At 37.1% G+C, this 26,192-nt stretch overlaps 9 protein-coding genes and 1 non-coding gene across 10 annotated transcripts; 3 read left to right on the plus strand and 7 right to left on the minus strand.

The window, feature by feature from the left end:
• Positions 1-245: 245 nt before the first annotated feature.
• On the minus strand, positions 246-4,302 carry I206_103501 (uncharacterized protein; the record flags this gene model as incomplete). The annotated part of the gene is made up of 17 exons (XM_070202780.1): positions 246-260; positions 342-583; positions 668-1,030; positions 1,095-1,337; positions 1,405-1,549; positions 1,613-1,679; positions 1,795-1,890; positions 1,946-2,046; positions 2,109-2,193; positions 2,258-2,346; positions 2,424-2,654; positions 2,707-2,826; positions 2,887-2,949; positions 3,001-3,165; positions 3,233-3,568; positions 3,634-3,768; positions 3,832-4,302. The coding sequence occupies 17 exons, from the start codon at positions 4,300-4,302 to the stop codon at positions 246-248; spliced, it is 2,967 nt and encodes a 988-aa protein (XP_070058881.1).
• A 1,115-nt stretch (positions 4,303-5,417) lies between these two features.
• I206_103502 (uncharacterized protein) lies at positions 5,418-7,431 on the minus strand (the record flags this gene model as incomplete). The annotated part of the gene is made up of 7 exons (XM_019153266.1): positions 5,418-5,469; positions 5,543-5,674; positions 5,750-5,844; positions 5,912-6,048; positions 6,113-6,295; positions 6,357-6,549; positions 6,613-7,431. The coding sequence occupies 7 exons, from the start codon at positions 7,429-7,431 to the stop codon at positions 5,418-5,420; spliced, it is 1,611 nt and encodes a 536-aa protein (XP_019013427.1).
• A 947-nt stretch (positions 7,432-8,378) lies between these two features.
• On the plus strand, positions 8,379-9,634 carry I206_103503 (uncharacterized protein; the record flags this gene model as incomplete). Its single annotated transcript, XM_019153265.1, has 5 exons — positions 8,379-8,794; positions 8,873-8,954; positions 9,065-9,185; positions 9,304-9,428; positions 9,515-9,634. 5 exons carry the CDS (start codon positions 8,379-8,381, stop codon positions 9,632-9,634), a joined length of 864 nt encoding a protein of 287 aa, XP_019013426.1.
• A 216-nt stretch (positions 9,635-9,850) lies between these two features.
• I206_103504 (oxoglutarate dehydrogenase (succinyl-transferring), E1 component) lies at positions 9,851-13,276 on the minus strand (the record flags this gene model as incomplete). Its single annotated transcript, XM_019153264.1, has 7 exons — positions 9,851-10,054; positions 10,142-10,459; positions 10,520-10,580; positions 10,638-12,477; positions 12,534-12,786; positions 12,839-13,046; positions 13,107-13,276. The coding sequence occupies 7 exons, from the start codon at positions 13,274-13,276 to the stop codon at positions 9,851-9,853; spliced, it is 3,054 nt and encodes a 1,017-aa protein (XP_019013425.1).
• Positions 13,277-14,998: 1,722 nt separating this feature from the next.
• Positions 14,999-15,113, minus strand: I206_103505. Its single transcript, XR_002021924.2, has one exon. It is a non-coding gene; the product is annotated as a 5S ribosomal RNA (ribosomal RNA).
• A 380-nt stretch (positions 15,114-15,493) lies between these two features.
• Positions 15,494-18,527, plus strand: I206_103506 (uncharacterized protein; the record flags this gene model as incomplete). Its single annotated transcript, XM_070202781.1, has 5 exons — positions 15,494-16,196; positions 16,293-17,343; positions 17,409-17,924; positions 17,991-18,294; positions 18,363-18,527. 5 exons carry the CDS (start codon positions 15,494-15,496, stop codon positions 18,525-18,527), a joined length of 2,739 nt encoding a protein of 912 aa, XP_070058882.1.
• A 193-nt stretch (positions 18,528-18,720) lies between these two features.
• Positions 18,721-19,608, minus strand: I206_103507 (uncharacterized protein; the record flags this gene model as incomplete). Its single annotated transcript, XM_019153262.1, has 6 exons — positions 18,721-18,748; positions 18,821-19,004; positions 19,071-19,163; positions 19,216-19,268; positions 19,336-19,515; positions 19,589-19,608. The coding sequence occupies 6 exons, from the start codon at positions 19,606-19,608 to the stop codon at positions 18,721-18,723; spliced, it is 558 nt and encodes a 185-aa protein (XP_019013423.1).
• Positions 19,609-19,904: 296 nt separating this feature from the next.
• On the plus strand, positions 19,905-21,470 carry I206_103508 (uncharacterized protein; the record flags this gene model as incomplete). Its single annotated transcript, XM_019153261.1, has 7 exons — positions 19,905-19,965; positions 20,118-20,256; positions 20,422-20,512; positions 20,631-20,788; positions 20,869-20,931; positions 21,052-21,197; positions 21,274-21,470. 7 exons carry the CDS (start codon positions 19,905-19,907, stop codon positions 21,468-21,470), a joined length of 855 nt encoding a protein of 284 aa, XP_019013422.1.
• Positions 21,471-21,827: 357 nt separating this feature from the next.
• On the minus strand, positions 21,828-22,440 carry I206_103509 (uncharacterized protein; the record flags this gene model as incomplete). The annotated part of the gene is made up of 3 exons (XM_019153260.1): positions 21,828-21,902; positions 22,011-22,110; positions 22,190-22,440. The coding sequence occupies 3 exons, from the start codon at positions 22,438-22,440 to the stop codon at positions 21,828-21,830; spliced, it is 426 nt and encodes a 141-aa protein (XP_019013421.1).
• A 780-nt stretch (positions 22,441-23,220) lies between these two features.
• I206_103510 (uncharacterized protein) lies at positions 23,221-25,914 on the minus strand (the record flags this gene model as incomplete). Its single annotated transcript, XM_019153259.1, has 8 exons — positions 23,221-23,675; positions 23,753-24,090; positions 24,150-24,250; positions 24,318-24,402; positions 24,470-24,601; positions 24,680-24,996; positions 25,089-25,181; positions 25,246-25,914. 8 exons carry the CDS (start codon positions 25,912-25,914, stop codon positions 23,221-23,223), a joined length of 2,190 nt encoding a protein of 729 aa, XP_019013420.1.
• Between the last annotated feature and the right edge of the window lie 278 nt (positions 25,915-26,192).

Genomic DNA, 26,192 nt, shown 5'->3' on the forward strand with positions numbered 1-26,192 from the left:
TGGAATGAGGATATATGTATGTGCCTGATTTTCGACGGAACATGAGCATCCCGCGATATATCAGTCTCACCAACTTATCCCATGACATGAAGAATCACTTAGACGGTTATATATAGTACATCATAAATACATATTATAGCACATAAATATTAAATTAACAACAACACTACGCATACTATTTCACACAAGACATCATAATATAACAAATACAATCATCGCAAAGCGTTGTAAACAGAGCAAGCAGATTATAAAGGAACAGTCTAAATCCATTCTCAGTTAATTAGCCGAAAATTCGAATAATTATCAAAATATGAAAGAGAGAAATATACTAAGAAACTCACTTCAACAATTTCAATCAAACCTTTTAATGTTTTAGCAATTATACCTTGATTAAATCTAATTAATCCAAATACTTTTAAACCTTTTTCTTCAATTAATTCACAAATTCTTCCAGAAATTACATCTCTAATTTCTGCTCTTCCTTGTGATTCTTCAAATAAAATTAAATAAGGTTGTTTAAATATAACATATGATGGAATTAAATTCCATCTTAAAAATGATCCTTTTCTTGAAACCTCTCCAACTACATTTATACCCAAAATTATCAATTTAGCGTTTCAGCTCACCGAAATTGGTTTGTCACCGAAAAAAAAAACCCTTTACTCACATTTTGTAACCCAACATCCACCCCATTCATAAACCAATAAAAATTCCGCTTCATCAACTTGCCACATAGCTAATGGTTTAGATGAACTAACCATTCTAACTATCATACCTCTTTCAGGTATATCTAATCCAAAAGTTGGGATACAATTATAAGTTGGATTTCCAGGTTCAGCAATTACAAATGTTTTTTCAGTTACAATTGATACTGTTTGTCTAAAAAACGATAAATCCGATGCGTATCCAGGTACAGTTATACTTCCGAAAGATCTGAATGGTGATGAGTTGCTTTTACTGGATATCACCAAGGGTTCATAGAAATACAAATTCGTTTGATGAGAATTTCTAGAATGAACAGCATATACCACTATTCCGACAGGTCGGCTCATCTTCTCGTGCCGGATATCCAGCTGAACATTTAAATGACTCACCCAGTAATCTACTTTTCGTAACTCCTACCCTAGCGAAAGCGATATTGTGTTCCGGTTCACTCAATCTTTGACCCTCCAAACGACCTTTCGTTATCCAGGTATCAGGATTAGAAGTAGGTATCATTTCTCGTAAGTCGTACGCCAATAGAGATCCCGAGGAGACGACCAATATCCATCCAAAATCAGGAACTACGGAAATCATTGTTATATGACCGGAGTTAAACCGCAAGAGCTCCCGGAAAGCTGACCAAAACGCACGCGAGGATCAGCTGCTATTCGACTCAAACTAAGAGCATCACGCTAAGCTCACTTTTCGAATCCCGTCTCCATCCTAGCCAGACGCTCCGGCTTGTAGCTATAGCTATGGTTTCTCTATTATGCCATGTAAAAGTGTCTGCCGACGTGATGGGGTCCTTAATCTCTAGAGGCACACTTATGTTGTGTACCGCGAAAATCTAGAATGACATGATGCATAAGTCGACAACACCTCTGGCCATTTAACGTGGAGCGATACTCACTCTATTTCCTTCGACATCGAACTTTCGAAGTGTCTTAGCCCCTTCTATCTTCTCTCTCCATTCCTCTCTAATCTAGATCAGCATGTTTCTTCCCACGATAATGAAGGCTCACCTCAAACCTTGCGTACTGAACCATTAGCATAGTCAGCATGTTGAACCTTTGAGTTGGATTGGTGACTCACGCTGTACAAAGGGTATATGTCCGCCCATTTACACCACCAGTAGTGGATACCGTGAACGGGAACATCAATCTCTCGGGCTGAAAGACAGGTTCGAGCCTATTTCACACGAATGCTTAGCCAATTTTGACGGCTAATCAACATTTCCACTCACATATGACCCCCAGGCTTCCGCTGATATCTAGACACACTATCATACCGACGTTCTGGTACTCCATTGGTTGAAGAGAGGATCAAAAAATCAAGATGTATTGGCTAGTCGTTGCTATCTGTGATTAGCCTTTCTGTGTAGCCTCAGATTGGAATTCGAAGCTTACCCGCGAGACCACTACGTGTTTGCCATTCTCTTCATCCCGCGTGAGTAAGAAGTAATTATCCAACAGGATGGCCCGCAAGTCTTGCCTAGGTAGGGCATGACATTTCAATGTTTGTGCGCACGACAAGCTATTACATCAGATGGACTCACCACCCATGCCAATTAGTCTCACTCCGCACTCTTCTGAAGACATATCCCATATGCACCAAAGTTCGTTTCGGATCTCCAATATCCAATTCCTACATGAGTTGTATATACTGCTTCAGCTCCGGCTCCCTTCCGATTCAACACAAGACATGTAATTTGACCAACTCACCACGACTTCCCCCTTCTTGAATAGAAGCCTCTCTGCAGTATTCCAAAGTTTGATCTTATTTTCCGCACTTTCAATGCCAGGTTGAGTGGATCGAACTACATTCTGTAGAATCTCCATTGCTGTGGGAATATCCTCTTTGTCTGGATGATCATGTGGCGTTACCTTATATAACGCTTCCAAGACAAGTAAGATCCTCGGTAAACGCGTAACAGGTCGAGATAGAAACACCGACTAAAAGCAGATTACCATCAGTGCACAGAGATGATAGAACGAGGCGACTTACGATATCCCTCCTTCTCGTGAGGTCAAAGGTATTCCTCTCCGATAAGAATGTTCTAAATGGAGGATTCTTTGCTACTTCTCTACGAACTCGAGCTTCGGCAAATGGATAATTCTTCATATACTATTTTGACCGGTCATTCAGCTTACAATCTTGTTGCAAAGCGGGAAATTTATAGCTTACCGATTCGTACAGCTCAACAATTTCCAGTAAAGTGCCAAGCAATATATCAGTAGCGGTTGTCATCTATTTCCCGTCGTCAGTTGATGCCTCAATACACTAAGACTTTCAACTTACTAAAGGCCATTCATGTCTTTGTCTCTCCATCAACCTTCCTAATAACCTCACGTGAGCATGATAAATTTGTTGAGTTGTACTGAAAACTTCGGCGATGAAAGCGTGAAGTCTTGTAGGGGGCGATAGTAATGGTGGATCATGTTCCCTTAACGGTTGTATGAAAACCTTTATCATTAAGAATTATCAGTTTGAAAGCCTCATCATGAGATAAGGCAAATACCGTGACACTCACCTCACAAACAGTTTTCATGTCCTTTACATACTCCCTTTCACCTTTGATCATCTCCCACCAGAGACCTTGTCTTTTCAGCTCTTCTTTGTTAAGCGAATCACTAAGTGATCTATCGACTAATTCGTACCATTCCGGGTTCATATTCCTCAATACCCCACTTTCAGAAGGAGTTGCCAATAATGGAGATAATGGTGCTGCTTGAGTATGAGACTGAATTGAAGGTGTACCTATATGACCGTGTCCTTGACTTGAATCTGCGGTTGATGTACTTTGAAATGCTAATAGCATTGCATATGAATCATCTGGAAGAAGTTGTGCCGGTGGGGATGGTGCAGTCTATGGAGAATTAACGATAAGTATATCCTTAATTTAATTTAATTTATAGCATCAACAATGCTCACACCTGCATGATCCAATAAATCAGAAACTTCGTTTCTTGGGGTAGTATTTTCCGAATTTTCATTCGAGCTTTTTGGTATCGAATTTGGATATGAACGTGAACGTGAAATGGATAAATCAACTCGAGATGGATCAGGCTAATAAACCAATTCTTTTTAATGATCAGGCAACTTTCCAATCAAATTGATAAAAAAACTTACAGTATCTCTTAATCTATCTGTTCCTATTATACTAGGATCAATCCAACTATAAGTATCGATTCTTCCTTCTTCTTCGGCATCTTCATCTTCTAAATCACTTTCTTCTTCCCAAGTATTATTTAAAGTTTTAGGTAATTGATCAGACTTATTTCCAATTCTTAAATCTTTTATATATAATTGATCAATTTCATTATCATACTTATTAAGATTTTCATCATTCCTATTCTTATTATTCCCATTTATATTCTGATGTTGTTCAAAATTACCATTACCAATAATATTATTGTTTTCTGTTGGTATCGAAGTATGAGAACGTTTAATATGAGAACTAAGACTCCATGGTCTTAATTTCTTTAATCTAGATGAACTTGATCCATTACTTAAAGATCCACTTGAAGAAGAAGGTTTGAGGTGATTCTGTTTTTGATAATTTGATTCTGATGTTAAATGCTGTGAATGTGTTAAAGACATGTTTGAATGTATAATTTAGCTTTGGACCATCGTCTTCCTTACATGAAGTAAGTAAGAATGGTGATCGATGTCAATATCAATTTAACTAATTTCAAAGAATTTGAGTAATCAATGATAAGCAAGAATCAATAAAGTAATGTTTCAAAAGTATCAATTCCAAGGAATGTGAGAATATACGAAAGATAAGATGAAAGTACGTTTCTCTTTTTATGTCGTCATGAAAATGATCGGCTATCACTATTAATAGACTATTGAAAAAAGGTTAAAACTCAAAAACGCGCCAAATTAATAATAATAATAACAATAATAACAATTACAAAAAGTCTAATCGTGTCTTGGCATTGCTGTGCAAATGATAGCCCTGAACAATTACAAAATATTCTATAAGGGTTATTACGATCAGATTAGAAGCCAAATTACGAGATTGCTCGCACTGCTGTGTATACCTCGCTTACATGTAGGGAACTCATTACAAATATATTCCGTGCATTCTTTTGATGGGATAAGGAAGCCAACAGACGTATCTACTATACTTTCCCGAATGATCATGTCATTCCCCACGAACAGAAAAACCAAGCCAAAGAGACCGAAGACGTATAAGTGACTACGGATAAGAGGTGAAAGAGGAGGCTAAGATTGGTTGGACAACAATGAAAGACCCGAACGAAAAGTGACTAATGAAGAATGACGAAGAAATTCTTAATGTACATTTTTAATCTTGCTTGTGAGAATATTGATCGTGCAAGTGGGAAATAAGAGGTTTAAAGATTTGCTAGTTGTCCTCCGGGGTGTTTTGAAGGGCTATATCGCCAGGTATGAATAATGATGAGATGCGGAAGATATAGTCCTGTCCGACAGGCTCCCCTCACTGTGCATCCGATGGCTGGTACGATATTTCGGACTGTACGGCTTGCGCGAGAATCTTGATGTGGGTCTGAAAGCCTCGAGACGACCACATATCGGAAGTGCGAGCCTATTTAAGGTGTCCGGATCATGAGAAGTCGTACGAGGGTGAAGAGATGTAGCTGTCTGGAATAAGAGTTGTGCGGAGTTATTATACAAGAATGTCCGTGATTGACTGAAGACGTAATGTGGAGGCGTTGAATAGAATAGGTTTAATAGCTTTGAGCCATTGGGTTGTTGGGCGGTGATTGGTGGTTTTGCAAACTGTTCATAAGATAGAGTTATCAGTGACAATTCTAAACGATATTCAATGTGGTAATCGAAAGGATGAACTGACCTTTTCCGCTTTGATTTTGTCATTTCCTTTTTCAACGCAGCCCCATCTAGCGGTTTGAGTAATTCAAACGAACATAGCAGATCTTCTGATACCGACATCACTGCTCCGAAATTGTCGAATTCTCCACAATAGCTAAACATTATGCACGTTAGCACAGATTCTTTCTTTGGCAACGACAACATATGATCAAGGTAAAGCTTGACTCACTTTGGTGCCGAGAAAACCGTCACCAATGTCCTATCATTATAGAATTCATATCCATCTTCTACCACCATATGTGCCCGACAAATCAGATCCATATCCTATCGTCAGGAGGTATCAGCCTGGATCCGTGCGAACTCTCGAATAGAAGACTTCTAGCAAACTCACATGTGTTGCTAAGAAAGCGTTGATGACACTCTTTCCATAACAGAACGAAACACCCCTTTCGTTATCTTCCCAGTCCAAAGCTGTATCTGACGGATCCGACCACACTAAATCGTTCAATAGCCCATAATCAGGTACATCTATCATAATCCTATCAGCTAGCCATTCCGCATGCGTAGAGGGTAAGTAGCTAGAAGAACTTACCCGTCGGTCGTTGTATCCTCCTTATATCGTCCATACTCTTCAAACTCGGGCTCAAACCACCGTGCACACAGAAAATCTTACTGGCTACTATCGAAGCAATAGGTAGAGCATTAAAGACATCGATGAACGTTTTCCAGGTTTTGATATTTGTCCTTCTTTTACATTCATCGTAGAAGCCGTATACTAGTACCATAATTCAATGATCTTCCTTCCCAATCACTCAAGGACGTAAGAAATAGCTCACCTCGAGTAACATTCGCACATTCATGGTTCCCACGAAGTAGAAAGAAGTTCTCAGGGTATTTTATCTTGTAACATAACAATAAGAGAATAGTTTCAAGTGATTGTTTTCCTCTATCGACGTAATCTCCCAAAAATAAGTAATTTGCCGAAGGTGGGAAACCGCACATTTCGAACATTCGAATCAAGTCGGCGTACTAGCAAATGAGGAAGAGTCAGCAGTTGTTGTTCTACAAAGATATGTAATTTTCATCACTCACTTGACCGTGTACATCTCCTACAATCTTAACAGGTGGACTCAATTCGATCAAAGTTGGCTGAGATAGGAATACTTCCCTTGCAGCCGCACAGACACTTGCAATTTCAGCATTTTTCAATGGGGGTGATTTTGTGACTTTTCCACTATATCCAGCTTCCAATAACCTATGAATCATATTGTCCACATCTAGAACTTGAACTCCGCCTGCACTGGTTCCTCCTATACTACTTCTACTGATTGTAGCAGTCAAAGCTGCTCCAGGACTCAAAGAGGATGTCGAATCACGTTGCATATGTCCCAAACTTTGACTTGGGGAATTGAGAGGAGGTGAGCCTGGTTGACCTGGTGAAACAGATAATGCAGAAGGAGGAGGAGGGGAATGTCCAAGTAAGGATGATCTTGTTTTCGGAGCTGCTAATATATTTTGTGTTGTAGGTATATTACTTGATGGTGTGGATATGGATGTTGGTGAGGAGGTCGAAGCATTTGTAGATGTGTTTACAGATGAAGAACCATCAAATGAGTTTTGAGTATTCAATGACGGACGATTGGTTCCAGCTGAAGCAGAAGAGAAACTTGAAATTGAACCGGTTTTCTCTTTCCCACTACCATTACGCCTACCACTGACTCGAGTAGGTGTACTAAATTGGCCATTATTACTAATTTCCATAGAAGGTGAAGATCCAGGTGAAGAAGGTCCATCGATTACCTTTCCTGATGATATGGTTGTATTAGCTAATGAATCGGCCAAGTCAGATGTTGATAATTGTTTTGATGATGTACGTCCTAGTTTTTTGGAGGAGGATTGACCTTGACCCATCTTGGGCAGTTTCTTCGTGCTTTGTAGAGAGTGGTCTAATATTTAGGAGATGTGATGGTGATAGGAATTATTAGATATCGATGTCAATGTCGGTCGATAGTGGTGAATCTGTTATCCAAGCGTTGATGACGCGTAGTGTTGGAACACTGGATGACAAATCGAGTTGAATGGTATGGTAATGGATTGTTTACGGAGGTCGTGTCATAAGTAGTAATGTAGGATTGATATAGTCGATGATATATGAAACAAAGATGGAATGGGAAGGTAAAATGAGATTGACTATGATGGTGAGATGATATAGCAAAGTGCAAGTGACCATATTATTATACAGTAGTGTGGTGTTTAGCGTGAATTAAGTGAGTGTTCATTTCACCATAGTACGGGATCCCCCGGTTAATATGCCACTCACTCACTTTCATACTAAAGCCAAATTCAGGGTAATTGAATGTAATCTGGACTCTTTGGTTAATAATCAATAATCTAATCATATCACTTTCCTAATACTCAAATAGAGTTTAGACTGATAAAGGTGTAATTGTCATTACCATTTTATCGTATCTACATCGTCATTCACATCTTCAATTGCGCATTCAACTCATCGCTTTAACGCTTTAATGTATTCAACGCAGTTTAGGTATCCTTCAAAGAAATCGAATTATGCATCATTTTCAACTTTTCATTACATCCTAACGAATTGCATCATAGCATAGCCTCTTATCGCAGATCTATTCTTGAACCATTTCACAGATTGGATTAACTACACTTCAACATCGAGTCAGGGTAGAACGAACAAGCTTTTCGGACGCGTTGATGAATTTGACCGGTGGAATGATTTAATATCTATCTTTAATTTCGATTACGTTTTTGATGTCAGATAAGAGAGATAGATTTTTCATAAAACGATACTTCGAAATCACTTCTTACCTGATTCAAGATCATAAAAAAGTATGTCTCAATCAATTGGATATTCAACTACACCACCTACATCATCTTCTCGATTTAGTTTACAATCTATAACTTCTTCTTCTTCTTCTTCAAATACTACAACTAATACACCAAATCCACCTTCATTATATTCTACTACAAATCAAAATCCATCATCTAATAGAAGAGAATCAGCTAGATCAAATATAATACCTTCAGGACAAGGTAATTCTTCATTACAACAACAAATTTTCGGTTCAAATAATAATTTAATTATTCAACAACAACAACAACAACAACAATATGTAAATATATTAGATAGACCTTTAAATAAAAGTAAAAATTCTGAAATTGCTTTATCAAGTTGGGCTTTTATGTTTTCTGAAATTATTAGTTATAGTCAAAGTAGAGTAGATAGTGTAACTGATCTTGAAAAAAGGTTTGTTATTCTCAGTTTCTGTATAAAATTGTTTGCTTTTAACTAATTCAATTTTGATTTATTAACAAACTTTTGAAGATTATCTTCATTAGGTTATCAAGTTGGACAAAGAATATTATCATTAATCTTACTTCGTAATACTCAAACATTAAATTTAAAAGTGAATTTTAAATTTCAAATCAATTTACATAACCAAAAAATACAAGAAAATTGCTAATTTAAATGAATTAATTACTTTATCTCCCAAAAAAAAAAAAAAAAAAAAAATAGGATCCTAAAAGAGAATATAGACTTATACCAATTTTACAATTTATTCATACTCAAATTTATAAATTCATTTTTGGAAAATCTGCAGATGGTTTAGAAAAAAGTTCAGAATCAGAAGATGAATGTGAGTTTTCTTTTTAAAAATCAAAATTCAAACAAAATTATTTTTTGTCTTTAAAAGTAGTAGTAGTTAGTAAAAATATGAAAGAATTACTAATTAATCTTGTTACAAAAAAAAAAAGATATGTTAATTTCAAATGAATCACCTTTAACTCAATTTATTTCAGTACCAAAAGATATGTCTGATTTATCTTGTGAAGCATTTACAGCAGGTTTAGTTGAAAGTGTATTAGATGGTTTAGATTTAGTAAGTTTTTTCTATAAAAATTTACCTTTTTCCAATGATCTTAAATTTTAGTTAAATATCTAAATTTCAAAATTATAATTTTATAGCCGGCAAGAGTTACTGCTCATTGGGTTGGAGATCAATATCCAGATACACCACAACGTACTGTAATATTAATTAAACTTGATGGGAAAGTAATGGATAGAGAAGAAGTTTTGGGCAAGTAAATATCTTCCAAAGGAAGTACAATATCAAGTCTGTTAAGTTATCCGTATCTCAGCATATCAATGCGTAAATCGTGTAGATTCAATGCATTTTTTTATGTATTATGTTATATTCATGAACTACTTATGTCCATTGGAGTAAATGAACTAGAAAATTGATATTAATACAAAATGGGTCTCTTCTTCTTTTCACTAAACTCAAACACCCCTGAGCCTAATTTATTGAGAATCTTCAGCATTAGCAAAAGCCATTGCATTGATCATTTCAATTTCCTTCTTGTGAGCATTCTTGTTACCTGTAGCAACGGATGAAGAGGGTTTTCGACCTGCATAGATCGGTACTTTTCCAGTATGATGTTGAGTTTCTTTCAATGCAGTGATTAATCGAGGTTGTACGTATGTCCAAGCACCATTGTTTAATGGCTAAGCATCAAACAAAAAAATCGATCAGTTCAGACTCAAACTCGCAAAAGACTGCAATGCAAAGAACTAAGGGAAAGATTTGCTCACTTCTTCTTGTGCCCAGACGACATCAGCGTTAGGATATTTATCCAAATGAGGAGTCAACAGATCATAAGGTAATGGACTCAATTGTTCCAATCTTGAAATAGCAACATCATTTATACCTTTATCTTCACGTTCTTTCAGTAATTGGAAGTAGACTTGACCTGAACATAAGATGTGTCTTCGGATTTTTTCTGGTTCAACCAAGTTTTCAGGATGAGGTTCAGGTAAATATCTTTGGAAAGTAGATTCGCCTGTCATTTCTTCTAAAGATGATCTAGCTTGTGGGTGTCGGAGTAAAGATTTGGAGAAGAAAACGATGAGCTGAACCGGAATCGTTATGTCAGCATTTGAAAGGCTCTAATCGATCAGGATTCGACTTACAGGCTTTCGGAATTCTCGTTTTATTTGTCTTCTCAACACATGGAAATAGTTTGCAGGTGTACTACAGAGATAGCCGTTAACGTCGAGATCTTATTTGTGATTATACACTGGCACTCACGTTGGGTAGACAATTTGCATATTGCAATCTTGATGTTGTCGGTCCAATTTCTCAGCAGATGGGTAGATTCTAGGTTCGTCATCGCAAAGTTGTAAGAACCTTTCAATTCTACCTGAAGAGTGTTCTGGACCTTGACCATCGTATCCGTGAGGAAGCGAAAGCACGAGACCGGTTCTTTGAAGCCATTTCCTCTCACCAGAGGCGATGAATTGATCAATGATACATTGAGCGTTGTTGGCGAAATCTCCGAATTGAGCTTCCCAGATCGTCAATGAGTTTGGCGAAACCAATGAGTAACCTAATTCGAAACCGAGAGTACCGAATTCGGACAAATGCGAGTTACAAACTGTGAATGAACCTTGATCCGAGCTCAAGTGTTTCAAAGGTTGATAGGTTTGTTCGTTCTCTTGATCGTGGATGACAGCGTGTCTTTGAGAGAAAGTACCTCTTTCAACATCTTGACCAGATATTCTGACATGTGTACCTTCTAAACATAATGCACCAATAGCGAGGGCTTCGGCTGTTGACCAATCGATATTTTTGCCTTCAGCAACGGATTTCCCTCTGGTGGCGATAATTCTTGCGAGATTCTTATGAGGAGTGAAACCTTCAGGGAAAGATGAGATAACGTCTCCAACCTTCTTGAGTGTCTCCTCTTCGGTTCCGGTGGGCAAGTGTGGGAGGACATTCTCAGCCAGCTCTTTAGGTGTAGGGAAACCTTCCCATGATGATGATAGCCACTCTCTTGGCGAGGGTTTGTAATCCTTTGATCCGTCATAAGCCTTTTCTAACATACCCCAAACCCATTGTCTGTGTTCGTCAATCTCCTTTTCTGTAAAAGTACCTTCCTTGATCAATTTGTCAGTGTATATCGATAATACGGTAGGTTGTTTTTGAATAGCTTTGTACATCTTGGGTTGAGTGAACGATGGTTGATCGGTTTCATTGTGACCATATCTTCTATAACAGACGATGTCTACAACGACGTCTTTCTTGAATTTAGCTCTCCAATCGGCCGCAAGGGTACAGACGTAGTTAACAGCTTCTACATCGTCACCGTTTACATGGAAGATAGGAGCATCGATGGATTTGGCGATATCAGATGGGTAAGGAGTCGATCTTGAGAATCGGGGATCGGTAGTGAAACCAATTTGGTTGTTAACGATGAGATGAACTGTACCACCTGTACCGTAGTTAGGGAGACCTTGCATACCTGTAGTTTCGTATACTACACCTTGACCAGCGAAAGCGGCATCACCGTGGAGCAATACACCCATTGCGGAGTCACCAGTACCTTCATCTCCTTCGAAATGTTGAATAGCTCTGGTTTTACCGAGAACAACGGGATCTTCAGCTTCCAAGTGCGAAGGGTTGGCAACAAGGGAGAGGGAAACTTTCTTTCCGCTTGGTGTAGGTCGGACGTAGTTGGCACCCAAGTGGTACTTGACATCACCTCCACCAGTGTCATCTTTATCGGTGTTGGCGAATTCGTTCAGAATAGCTTCAATGGGTTTTCTAATTACGTTACCAAGTACGTTCAATCTACCTCTATGAGGCATACCCATTACGATAGATTTCACGCCGGAGTCGACGGATTTATCAATCAGAGCTTTCATACCTGGAATCAAAGTTTCACAACCTTCTAGACCGAATCTCTTCTCATTAGGGTATTTTGATGCAATGAATTTTTCGAAAAGCTCAGACCACATCAATCGATCAAGGATCATTCTTTTTTCTTCTGTGGTGTACTTCCATTGCACAGGAATCTCTACTCTTTCTCTCAACCAATCACACTGTCCTCTGTCGACGATATGTACGTATTGTACACCAACGTGGGTACCTGATCAACGCGATTGAGCGATATCCAAGATGATCGGAATCAATTCCAAAACTCACAATACATTCGTTTCAGTTCCTCAATGATTTGGCCCAAAGTCAACTTGTCACCGTCAACGGACCCTCTGAATCGAGGAAGGATACCGTCACTGAGATTAAACTCCTTCTTCATGTCAGCTTCTGTCCAACCGTAGTAGTCGAGTTTCAATTCTGGTGGTACATGACTGTCAAGGTCGGCGTTGGAGATATGAAGTGGATCAAGGTTGGCAATGTGGTGACCTCGAACTTGGTAAGCTCGAATGAGGAGTTGAACCTTTGAACATTATAAGCATTGGCATGCGTGTATAGGTATGCAAACAACTCACTTTGAGATAGTCCGTCACGTCTCCAGATCCCTCAACGCTCATTTTTGGACTACCATCGGCAGCTGTAGGTATCGAGCTTGCGGCACCGATGAATCCTGGTGGTGGGCTGTAGGCGGAGGATGATGGAAGACCTTTATCAAGTCCAGAGAAGTATACAGCCCAAGAGGAATGTACAGATTTTGGATCCTGTTTCCACAATCGGTACATCCTGAAAATTCGGATTAAACATCAGCATTCACCTAGAATGACCTTCAAGAGAAACACTTACTCTTCAGTATAATATGTGTTACCACCATTGGCAAACAGGTCATTTTTACTTGGTGCTTGAGCTTCAGTGGCGTAATTTCGTTTTGTTGATGACGGTCGAGCAATGGTGGAGGATAAAGCTCTAGCGACAGAGACGTTCTGTCTTATATTCCTCGGTATCGTACGTAACATCTTGATAAGAGAAGTATCTGACGAATAGATGGATATCGTCAAAAGAAATAGTTAAATGAGTCTAATATATTTGTTATTATGATTCCAACAAATTCAATTCAGAAAAACAATTATGAAATCTTGTACGGTGAGTGGTTTCCAGGCAGTATTCGTCGATGACCTATGAACATGTTTGAGTTTTACACTCCTCCAGGCGGGGGCGGCGGATGTCACACAAGTCACGTGATCATATTTCCTCCCGTTTTTTCGGCCTGACGACCGACAGGTCCACCACTCGTCAAGAAGCAAACTGCCGCGGTTATAAGAGGAAATTTGGTGCCGCGGAATTGCCGTTGGGATCGTCATGACGGAATAGGGAAGAATTGTCGTGACTCGAAGTATAAGTATTTAAGACAGATTCACTCAGCAGATGTAGCGATTGGCATACTCAGATGCGTATCAAACCTACGATTCTGTCGTTGAAGGCTCAAACTGCAAGGTGCAAGCTAATAGACGCGTTACTCAAATCAAAGGATCTTGGTGCCTAGTCGTGATTATCCCAACCATTGTCGTGTGGCCGAAAGGATCGCATGTGTGGCATTTACTTTGTACCACTTGTTCTTGCGAGCACATCAAGGGCCTCAAAGACTGCTGGGCCCCTGTCTTCGTACACTCTTGCATGTGGCCCTGTATGAGTGGTACATGGAATGGTGAAGTATGTTTGGAAAGGGGATTTATCCAGGAAAATGATCGCATGTTTTCTTTGTTCTGGAATTTAGCGCAGATGAGTTCGGATCTGAAGTGAATCATACACTACGGAGAAACATTCATCGCAGGCTGAACAGTCTGAATTCAGCATCCCGAGAGATCCGTTTTTCGGTTCATGAAAGTGGATATCGCTTGACACCAAGAAGGCTGCAGCTCAAATACTGTGAGCCATTCGGTGAGAATATAGAGCTCGCTGGGTGTGTAGGTCGATCATCGAGTGATGGGAAGACTGGAATATACATGTTGGTTCCATAATAGTAGCAAGTAATTGGGACTGCAAAGTAGGGAATGGTAGTTGCGAAAGATATTAATTTGGACTTCTTTGAATTGGACCGCTAGTGTCGACTAACTCCTGAGTTGTGTATAGATTACAGATAGTTTGCGCATCATCGCATCGCTGACGCACAACAGAGCACAAGCTGTTCGAAATACATCAATCCGAATTTCTCTTTGAAGAGATCTTCCTGTTCAGCAACTGCTGACCTTTCAAAGCAAACGCAAGACACATGACGCTTTCGCACCATCACTTTTCTTGATGATATGTCATGTTCATTGAAGCTTGAAAAGCGAACTTCGCGTTTCAAAAGACATCTGTCAAGCTCACTTTCCATATCGCAATTTGAATCGGCTTGGAGGACTCAAAGCTGGTTTCGCTATTTCTCTTCACCAGACTGTCATGATGGTTATGATGGCATCTAGACTCTCCAAGTTTCTACGCATGGTGTGAGCACCGCATCTACTTAAATACGTGCGTTTGCCTTAACCAGTTCTTGATTTCAGCGCGTGCCCTCAATGACATGACACCAAAGTGAAATCCTCGTCATAACTCAAATTGCAGATGACACTAAAAACCTAGATTCAGCTTCACCAATGAAAACCTGGAATCAAGAACGAATCAAGAACGGTTCATCGACTTCTGTCGCTCTTCAACCCTCGTCTCTGGTCTAAGCTCGTGGGTAAAAGAAAAACAGCAAAAACTACAGCACCCGGGATTCCCAAGTGGTCCCCCACCTTGGTACTAACCGAGCGATATCCAACTTAACTGCGGGGAGCAGACGGGACCCGGTGCTTTCTGGATTCTATGGCCGTAGATGGAGGATTCGGACAGTTGTGTGTCATTATATAGTTTTGAGCTTGATTGAACAGATCATAAGATCACGAATATCCCTTGCCAAACGTATCGTAGCTGTATAAACCGTGTTCTCCATCATGAACGTCTCGTTCTCCGCATTTGTAGTCCTGTAATAACGTAAAAAAGCAGGACGAAAAGGCGTAAGTTTTTGGTGAAGGACGGAGTTTTGATCGATCTCCGAATCTTGAATGTTTCGTCAACGACTGAGTTGTGATTTTTCGGTTTTCGGCAATCAAATCAAGACAAAAAGCGAAATATTTGCTAATATGGTAATTGCAAAACACCTTGATTAGTTATTGTTTTAGACGGACTCTGAATTGGGCTGGAAGATCATAAGGATGCTTGCTGCCCGATCAATTCGACAATCAAGTCGATTTCATCGAGGATTATCGACGATAGGAAATGATATTTTCCCTCATGCCGAATCTAGTTCAGCTCCTTCAAGACGTAGACAATATGCTTCTTCAGCTGAAGCTACAGTCGTTTCTGATCAAACCGGAGAAATTTCATCAGCTTCACCATTAGAAGGAACTTATCAATCTCGATCAAAGAGAAATATTAAATCAAATCCTAAAGCCAAGCAAGCTTTTTTAAGAGCTAGGAAATTGGCTGAAGCTATCCGATCTGAAAAAGAAGGAAATTCAGCTCAAATATCAAGAATCAAAACATCGACAAACGTTGAAAAAGCCCAAAATGGAGATTCAAATTTCTGGTCAGATCTTTTGAATAAACCAACAACAATAGATACTTCTTCTCAACAGACAGTCAATACGAATTCATCACCTACTTTAGATGATTTACTATCAAAAAAACCAGATAGAGAACCACCTGATCCATGGCATCCTAAATATCCTCAATTATACAGAAAAGTATACGAAAGTTTAGATTCTGCATTTGTTCATCGTCAATTGAAATCATTCAGTACACAATTAGGAATTTATCATAATGCTAAGGCAAGTAAAGGTGGAATGATTAAGAAAATTATGAAATCTTGGAAATGGGTTGAACCTAGGAACAAACCAAAAGATCCTGATCCATTTGGTAAGCCTTTTTTTTTCCCCTTCTAGGAGTCTAGGACCTCAGAACCTCGGAACCCATCATACGTCAATTGTAAACTAACAACCTTCCCGGTGTTAGTCTTCGATCTTCCCCCGCCTGAACTTTTCTTATTTGTGCGACAGGAGGAATTGATACAATCCCTCATGGATGGTTATGAACGACTAAACATGTCTATATTACCTTTTTCCGAAGTCCCTCAGCCTAGTTCGATAATGTTGACGCCTAACGAAGGGGATCCGAACAGGAAAGTTCTTGTCGCAAGTGGAAAACTGGAACCTCTAATGAGATTATCCCAAATTATTTCGGATCAAAAACAGACTCTTCAAAATGTGACGATCTCTTCTGGAGAAATCAATCAACTAAAAGCTTCAGATGGTTTATTAAGAATGGTATCTAATGCCAGTGGTGCATATGTCGAAAGTCTTCCCGAAAATAAATATCGTATAACAGCAAAATCATCAGAAGATATTGAAAGTGCTAAACAATTATTAGGAATTGCTTCTTTACATTCCGAAATTTTACCTTCATATCGATCACTCGATGTATTACTCCCTACACCTAGAAATTTTCAAACTCAACCACTCAGATTATCTTTATATCCATTCACACCTTCTTTAACAGAATCTTTTCCTTGGACAATTTTACCATCTATAGCATCAAAAACTTTATTCAGATTGAAAAAAGTTACTGAATGGAATTCAAAACCTGCTATAAGAGAAATAGATCAAAAGAATGAAAAAATACATATAGCTCCTTATCTTAGTTTTTCTTCGAAAAATAAAGCAGATATAATAGAGAATATTCCAAAAACGAAGAAACAACCATATTTTCCAATGAATCCTGAAGAGTTAGAAGAAGAGGAAGCTGAAAGAAGAAAAGGGGAAACAGAATTTCAAAATTTAATTATGGATTTAACTGCTAAAAAAGGTAAAAAGAGATTAAAATTACAATTTGGAAATTTATTATTTCCTATACAACCTAAAGATGGTAGATTAGGTACATTTGATAATCCATTACCTGGATTATGGCCAATTGAAACACTTAAAAACTGGTTGATACCTTCTCATGCTGGAAATTCTATGGTCAATTCAACAATCAAACCTGATAAGAAGCCGATATTCACTCCGAGGTAAGTTCTCATTATACTCAAATGAAAGATTATAGAGGAAGTCAAAAGCTAATTCAATCTATTAGCTTGACACCTTCGATGATTCAATTCCCTCTAATCGAAGGACAATCGAAAGAATTACGTAGAATAAGATATAGATCGATTCCCTCCTCTCCTACTCCTGCTGATAGCCCTTCATCTGAATCGAGATTTGTAGAATTCACCTATACCAAAGAGCGAACAAGAGAAGAGAAATGGCAAGATCAGTATGATGCAGCGTTGAACAAATTGGAAAAAGCAATTCTGGAAGAAGAGCAGACCATCGGACAAGAACAGTCAATCACTCCTGATGAACAAATCATCCAAGGCTCAGCTGAAGAAGTGGAATCGCACTCGAGCACATCATTATTCTCCAAACAAACCTCTGCGATCAACGAGGGTTCGCCGGAAGTATCAGAAGCTTTAACCTCGGTAGATGAGGTTGAGTCTATCAGCTCAACCACGCCGGAAGTAGGATCGGCTGAACCTGATATAAGCTATACCAAGACGTTCGAAGCTGTTTTCGGAGTGATCAAGGAATCTGATCTCTTAATCCCTGATAGGTGAGTCATAGCGATCCGATAAATATGATTGTTCAATGAGTTGCTGAGTTCGATCTCGATATATAGACCAAATGACGTAAGGATTACATCTACATCCACGGTAACTCTTCCAGAGAATAAAATTCCAGAAGCGATTTCTGCAATCTTCGAAGCTGAAAAGGAGGGTAAATTATCCTCCTCATTATTACCTCCATCTAAAGTTAATATAAAAGACGAAGAATATACTTTAGAATATGATGAAAGAGTAGAAATGATTGAAGAAGCTAAAGATATAGAAATTGCTGGAAATACTTTAACTTTATTTAGAAGAAGTATGAGAGTGATTGAACAAGGTATGGAAGGGAAAAGTAAACCACTTGTTTATTCTGAAGTGAGTTCCTGATTCTGGTATACCCGATATCATGTTGAGAACTTTGGCTGAATATCATTTATTTTCAGCTTGAATGCGGATCAACTTCATATGGTACTTTACCTATTGAATTTTATCGAGAATTAGCTTTTATGACTCGTGATGTTGGACCTGATGCGGGAGCTTTGAAAAGAGGTAACATATTGTCTGCCTTTGGAGGTAGTGCAGGATGGAATGGTATGACAGGGTATTAAGCCGAATTGGATTGAGTACAACTTAATTGCATAACATGTTATACGACTCATTTTTAGTAAAATACGCATTATCAATTTGCATTGATTTTGATCATTATTATGCATATATTTGTGAACTTCTCATTGTCATAATTATTCGTTAATATCGTTTGGTCTTTCAAGGACACAAGTTAAGTTATAATATGTGTTTTGACTAAGTTATAACACGTAGCCTATTGTACCTATGTCAAAAATTCATTATCAATATATTATCTTCTGTTTTCAGTGAACCTTAGCGTTGACAAAACGCTTACTTAGGTATTATTTCCCTGAGATATTCAATATGTTTCTCTCTTAAATTTTGTTCTGCAACTTGATTGGTACCATCCCATGTTCGTCTCTCAGATTTAGATCCAAAAATTGTCGTATAAGAAGGTAAATTTTCTATTTCTGTTTCTCCTGATATTGTCAAGGAAGGTGTAGTGATCGTACCTGCACCTATCGTTGATAGTTTTTTCATCAGAACGATAATATCAAATTTTGACTTTGAAGGGTACTACTGACTGAATGTACAATGGTCATTTATTTTTATTCCATTTGAAACCGTTGAACGAGGTTGAAAAGTATTCCAATTCCCTATTGAATTGGCTTCTATACCTGATTCAAAAGTAAATCGAAGGATCTTTCAAATGTGATAGATAAAACTTACGACAGCCTACCATAAATTGATTATATTCTCCAATTCTCAATGACTCTGCATTTCTACCAAGATTCAAAAATCAAACTCAGTGTTGTCCATAACAATTTTATAAATCGATACAAGCTTTACCTATTTATAATCATTGCTCCTTCTTCAATTATGCAATTTTTACCTATTATTATAGGTCCTCCAATAGCTAGTATAGAAGTTTTCGGATGTACAACTACACCTTCATTTATCGTTATATCGCCTTGTAAATTAGTATCTTGACAAATGATTGAAGTTGAGTGAGCCGTTATTTTCGGTAGTCTACGAAAAAACGAACAATCGGTTTAGCAGACTCTCAATTTTACCTACAACCAATGATCAGAGATTTACTAACGGTCCAGATGATCTTGACATGCTTCCTTCAGAGCTTACTTGTAATTGATATACAGGAAGAAGCAAATATCATATTTTGTCTGCTTATGTGCTATTTTGCTTGTCAGACTTCCTCCACTTGATTGATTTGTCGCGTCTAGAGAATAGTTCTGAGCGTAATGTTACTAATTTCGGTAATCACCGCCTATTATCATAATATCATCCCATCAACATAACTTAGAAGACTCATTGATCTACCATTACCTTTAAATTGCCACCTAATTTAGACTTTTAGATACTTCATTTTGGTCAGACAAACAAGATTCCACAGGTCAAAAATGAGTTTCAACGATTTAGAGAGAGGACAAAGTCAACCTCTACTGAGAGGTAATGCACCTGGTGAGTATTAACAATCTAGATATATGACGAACCGCTTATATTTCCTCTCTACCATTTCTGCCTATTCTCCTTGCCCTTTTCATCTTTGAATGTAACTTTCGACATCGTTTCATCGCAACCCTATGGTTATGTCTACGATGAATCACACACAGATCCCGACGCTACGTTCACTTCGCTAAAAGATTCAGTATCGATACAAATATTCAAAATACAAAGTAATGTTCAAGGTATACAGAAATTGGTGGATAAGTTGGGTGGAAATGCGGATGGACCTACATTGCGGACGAGTCTGTAAGTTAGGCTTGTCATATATCTATCTATTATCGGAGTATCAGGCTCCATCGCGAATGGGGAGTATGGTTGTTATTAGCAATTCGTTAATAAACAGGCAAACCAGATGGTGAAACTTGTTGGGTGCTTTTGTAAACATGGTTTAGCTGACTATCACCAATATAGGCATAACCTCACAGAAGCAACAAGAGAGATGGTTAAGAGATCAACCGAGGATTTGAAGAAAATAACAGCTTATCCAGCAGGTGGAGAACATGTAAGCAAATCTCCATCCACTTGCGCCTCAATAACGATTCCCACTATATGGATATCATCCGTCCTTTCACCAATCTGCCATATGATTAACCCAGCTAAGATTTGGGAATATACTGTAGTCGTCACGTAAACCTATTCAGAATAAATTATCAAAAGAGTTTGGCAATGCCATAACGTCATTCCAACGAGTCTCACGTCAATCAGCAGAAAGACAGAGGAGTTTCGTTGAAAGTCAAAAGAGAAGAGTGGATAAGCTAGTTGAAGAGTCAGAAGAGGCGTGAGTCTCCGTACTATCCTCGATTGAAATCAAGTGCGCCGTCATTGAAAGACGAGTTGATATGGATACGAACATCGTAGTCATGATGAACCTAGGAATTCCGTAGAGCTAGAGCAAGTTCAAGCTCAACAGCAGGTACAACAGTAAGTTATGCTTCTTTGCTTCTATCGCTCTCTCTTTATTCAAAATGTCCCGCTTCACGATTTTTGTCACTGCCTATATGATTTGAGGAGATCATGCTTAATGTGCGACGGCAACCGTAGGGTATCGCCTCAAGAACTCGACTTTCAGGAAACATTAATTGCAGAAAGAGAGGCGGAAATCAGAGAAATCGAAAGTGGTATACATGAATTGAATGATATCTTTAGAGATCTGGGTACGATGGTAGTTGAACAAGGTGGATTAATAGGTGAGCTAGCTTATTAAATGTTGCTTAAATTTCAAAGGAAAGACTGTCTGCTGATATGTTATTCATCGATGTATAGATAATATTGAATCAAATGTCACTTCAGTAGCTAGAGATACTTCATCTGCAGCAGAAGAATTAACTACTGCACACGAATATCAACGTAAAGCGGGAAGAAGAATGGCTTGTTTATTGGTTATTCTAGTTATCGTTGTTGCTGTAGTTCTACTTGCTGTAAGTTATTCGCAAATGATAGAGTTAAGTTTATTTTATTAATAAGATGCTTTGTAATAGATTTTGTCATAGCCTTTCATCCTTTCTTCGGACTATCGTAATCATTGATTTGTATTGTAATTATTATGTATGCAGGTTTACTCATAGCTTTTCTTGCTCATATCAATGTCAATTCATACATACATGCGCCAAATTTAGTACTACTACAATTAAAGGAAATATATACAATTGTTCGTGAAAGTCATTCTAATTATACGTGATCGAACGATTATATCGAAGTTATCTAGTCAATGTTGTCGAAGCCAATTTAATTATATTCATTATTCGTATCTTATTCTCTTCTGAAAATTGTCGTATCTGTGTCATTCGTGAGATTTATCATCAATTTATATTTTCTGCTCAAATTCTCATTTTGGCATCCGAAATAAGGTTGATAGATTGATTAAAATAATTAATACCAGTTTCGCCAGAGATCTGATTTTTTATTATTTTTTCCCAATCAAAAATTCCATTAGCATCATTTTTAAAATTATTAAGGAATGGAATTATTTCCATTGAAAAGGAAATTAATTATGTACTTACACCTACTAAATATGGTACAGCAGCTATAAAAGTATATGATCCATTATTCAAATTTGGAATTTTAATTGAATAAGTTAAATTTCCAATAAAATTATTATCACTAAAAAATCAATTAAATTAAAATTTATTCAATATTATAATAATTAAATGAAATTTTCCAAATTTGGTTGGGGACTTACTATAAATTTTCATAACCAATTTCTTGTCCAATACAACCATTACATTCATGATTTTCATTTAATATTCCCCAAATTATACCAAAATCATTCCAATTTTGAATATAACTACTTGAAGATACAATAATATTTATATTTGATCCTATTATAATTTGTTTAGGTAATTCAATATTATATACTTTTGCATTACTAATTTGTATTTGTGTTATTAAAAATAAAGAAATTATAAAAAAAAATGTTAAAATGAATTTCATTTTTTGGTTAGATTTTGTAAAATTATGACTATGTAGAATATATCTTTGATTTGTATTTGTATTTTATATTTTGTTTTTCTTTTGATAAATTCGATGAATTTGTTGTGATTGAAAAGAAGAAAAGTAATAATTATAGTAAAAAAATCTCAAGTTTATATACCTTTTTATGTGTTAATCAAAAAAACTTCAAGATCTAATCCACATTTCAGTTCATATTCCAATCCATCAAATAAAAATACATTATTTGTATCCTTTAAATCAAATATACACAATCAATCAATCCATCAAAAGTGCCTTTCAGCTTGATTTTCACGCTCCACCTAGATATATATTTCTCTTAGCACAGCCATGAAATTCGCACTAAAATATAAAAGGATTGATTTTCAGTTTAATAATCATAAAACGTCATATTCACGTTGTTTCTTTAAGTTATTCCGAAAATTCTATTCTAGCCATACATAAAGGTATATCTCAATACTTTGTTATTAAGTTGTCATTTAACTATCAAATCTTTTCCTACAAGTTAAGGCTACTTATTCACTTGACAAATCATCGAGACGAGATGCTTATTCGTCCGCATAAACATATTATTTGAATTCCAATTAAATGAAATGTAAGAAGCAAAATGTAAATGGTACTTTAGGACCGAAAGAAAAAAACAAAGTTCAATTCAAACAAAGTTCAATGAAAACAAAAATAATATGCATACATATTTTAACGATGAAAAAATGAATAATTTAAAACATACACCAAAACTACCTTTTACCTCTTTTCTTACTCTCAAAGTTCATTAATTTTTTCAACTAATAAATTTGAACCTTTTCTTACACTTTGTTCAATTTGTTCTTTTACTCCTTTTTTCTTTAAAACATTTTTAATTTCTTTAAATTCTTTTTCTTCTGAAGATTTTTTTAAAGCTTCAATAAGTTCTACCATTACAAAAGGTGCATTTCCTTTACAAATTTTAATAACATTTTCTTCTGATAAAGAAGAAGAAAAAATTGATTTCCAAATTAATTTTGAAAATTGATTTGATAAATTTTCATCAGGAATTTCAATTTTTTTAGTTGATGTATTAAAATGTCCACCTGAAAGTAAAGTTTTAAAAGTTCTAATTGAATGTGATAAATCTAATGGATGAGAAGTTTTTATATCAGGATTAGCTTCTACAGGTGCTGGATCAGGATAAGGTATTTCTAATGCTTTTGCTAAAGTATTCATAGCTTTTGATTTATCTGAAATTTGATGACACAAAAACATAAGCACTCAAAATATTAAATAAACAAATTCTTTACGATTGATAGAAACTCACCACCTTGAGCATAAAGTAATGTCTCTTGAACAACCATACCAGCTCCTGGATCTCGAACCATTTCATCACCTTTCTCTTCTACTGCTTTCAATAAACCCTCAGATGCGTATCCGAGTAATTCCTTTCGCCTGAGTTCCGTATCTTTCTTACTTGTTCCGAGCTCCTTAGCTGAGGCTGCAGAAGCCGCAAGGGAAGATATAGTTTGAGGCATGAAATGTTTGGTAGATGTTGGAGTAAGTAAGTAAAGGAGAGCTCTTCTGCCTTGTTTGTCAAATGCCAGATTTGTAGCTAAGCCCACAACATCGGAGACGAATGCTTTACCCATAAGTTTGGTATCACTGAATTGCAATTGTTTATGTCAGGTTTGATCGATTGATTGACCAACATCATCACTTACTCAACGCAATCGAAGGCGGTGAACAGAACCATTTGCGCATCACCATCTTTGCATAATGCTTCAACGTGTTTTCGAAGAGGCTGAAGGATTTGTTTTCGGTCCTACGATAGCACATATATGTTAATTGCCAAATTCCGGTCATGAGGATTGGCCTTCTGCTAAGCTCACCTTGGCATTGCATCTAACGATCAATTCTCTCACAACAGCTGAACCATCTTTGGTATGCACGATTTCGGGGAAACTTTCTGCTCCACTATTTACCGAGAATCACATTAGCTTGAAGGCTGAATACAACAGCATAACGGACATTTGATACTTACGCAGCCAGTAACTCATGAAGTTTCTTCTCGGCGGTCTCTTTGTCCAAAAATTTGAATACGCAAGTAACGTATTCAAATACAAGACGATGGAAGATCGATTGAGCCAAAGCTTGTTTTTGCGTTGCGTTGAAGCTGGCCAAATCACATTCAATGTATCAGCATACTTGCTATATCATGACTCATTTAGAGCCCGATTGGAAGACGACTCACACATCAAGAACGGTCTTCTCGATACTGTCCAAAATTCTCTCTCTTCCTTTTCCATCAGTTCCAATATCTTCCAAGAAAGCTTCAAGTCCTTTAGTCTCCGAAGCCTGTTTACCGCCATCGAAAATCTTCAATTCTCTGGGATAGAATCCTCGGACAAGTAATTTACGTTCTTTAGAAGTAGCGTATAAGTCGTAGAAATCGGATAAGGGAGTGACAGCATTGGAGTGATTTAATAGTGTGAGTAAGTGCGGAGCCAATTGAGGGATAAGTAAAGGTCGGATTGACGGGCAATATCGAATCAACTTGGACATCAAGAACTGGAAATGGGAGGAATCAGCTCAGTTCATATTGCCGACTGTTGATACCAAGTTTTTGTCTTGGGACTAGATACGGATTAATGGAGACTCACTTTGGAATACTTGGATTCCATCATTTCTTTCCATCGAGATTCAAGTTCCATAGCAACACCAGTTCTCTCTTCTTTACCTCCAAATTTAACGATCTACAAGCCCATAAATTAGATCAACATCAAATTTTCAAATGTCTTAAGCAATAAATGTACTTACAGTTTGTAAAACTCTACCACCTTTATGACCTCTACTAATTTCACCAATTCTACCTTTTGAAGCATTATATAATTCATTAATAGTTTTTTTTCTTTGTTCTTTTGATAAATCTGCTCTACGTGCAGTTTCCCAAAGTGGAATTAAAGTATCATGTAAAAGTGGATGAGAAGGTAAAAGTGTTGTTCTATGTGGTTGTTGAGCATGTAAAGCTAATTTTTCACTTTTACTTAATTTTGGTTTTTTTTCTTGTCCTTCTTCTTCATTTATACCAGAATTTTCTAAAGCTTTATCTCCCATTTCTTCATCTTCATCTTCATCGAATTCTTCATCTTCATCCATACTTATATCTTCATCTTCATCTTCATTATCTTCTTCTTCACCACCTCCAAGTGTAATAGGTTTTTTACGTCTTTTAACTTCTTCTTCTTTTTCTTTAATATTTGATCTTGATTTTCCTTTATTCTCATTCAAATTATTATTAGGTTTTCCAGAAAACTTTCCAACATTCCCATTTGTATTATTTTTAAATGATCCGTTAGATTTAGAAGGTTTACCATTATTTGATTTTGAAAATTTTGATGATTTATTTGAAGTTGTACCGGATCCTGAACCTGAAGATCCAGCTCCATCAGGAAAAGATCTTTTCTTATTGAATTGCTTAGACGACATTCTTTTGCTGAATATTCGATCTAACTCAATGTAATTACAAATAAAAGAATGATAAATATCTATTTTCATAATTCAGAACAGATGGCAAAAATATAATCAGAAATCTTGAAATCTGCTCAGGCACAATAATGAAGAACACGTGGCTTCATACATTTTCGTCTCTTTATTTGTCCCCTACACGTAATATGATTCACATATATCTTTCATTCACCTAGGCATGATATATATGAAATCACCTATCTTTACAAAACCTCCATGACATTAATATTGCCTTTTGT

Source organism: Kwoniella pini, chromosome 4, assembly GCF_000512605.2.
Source record: "Kwoniella pini CBS 10737 chromosome 4, complete sequence".
NCBI lineage: Eukaryota > Fungi > Basidiomycota > Tremellomycetes > Tremellales > Cryptococcaceae > Kwoniella > Kwoniella pini.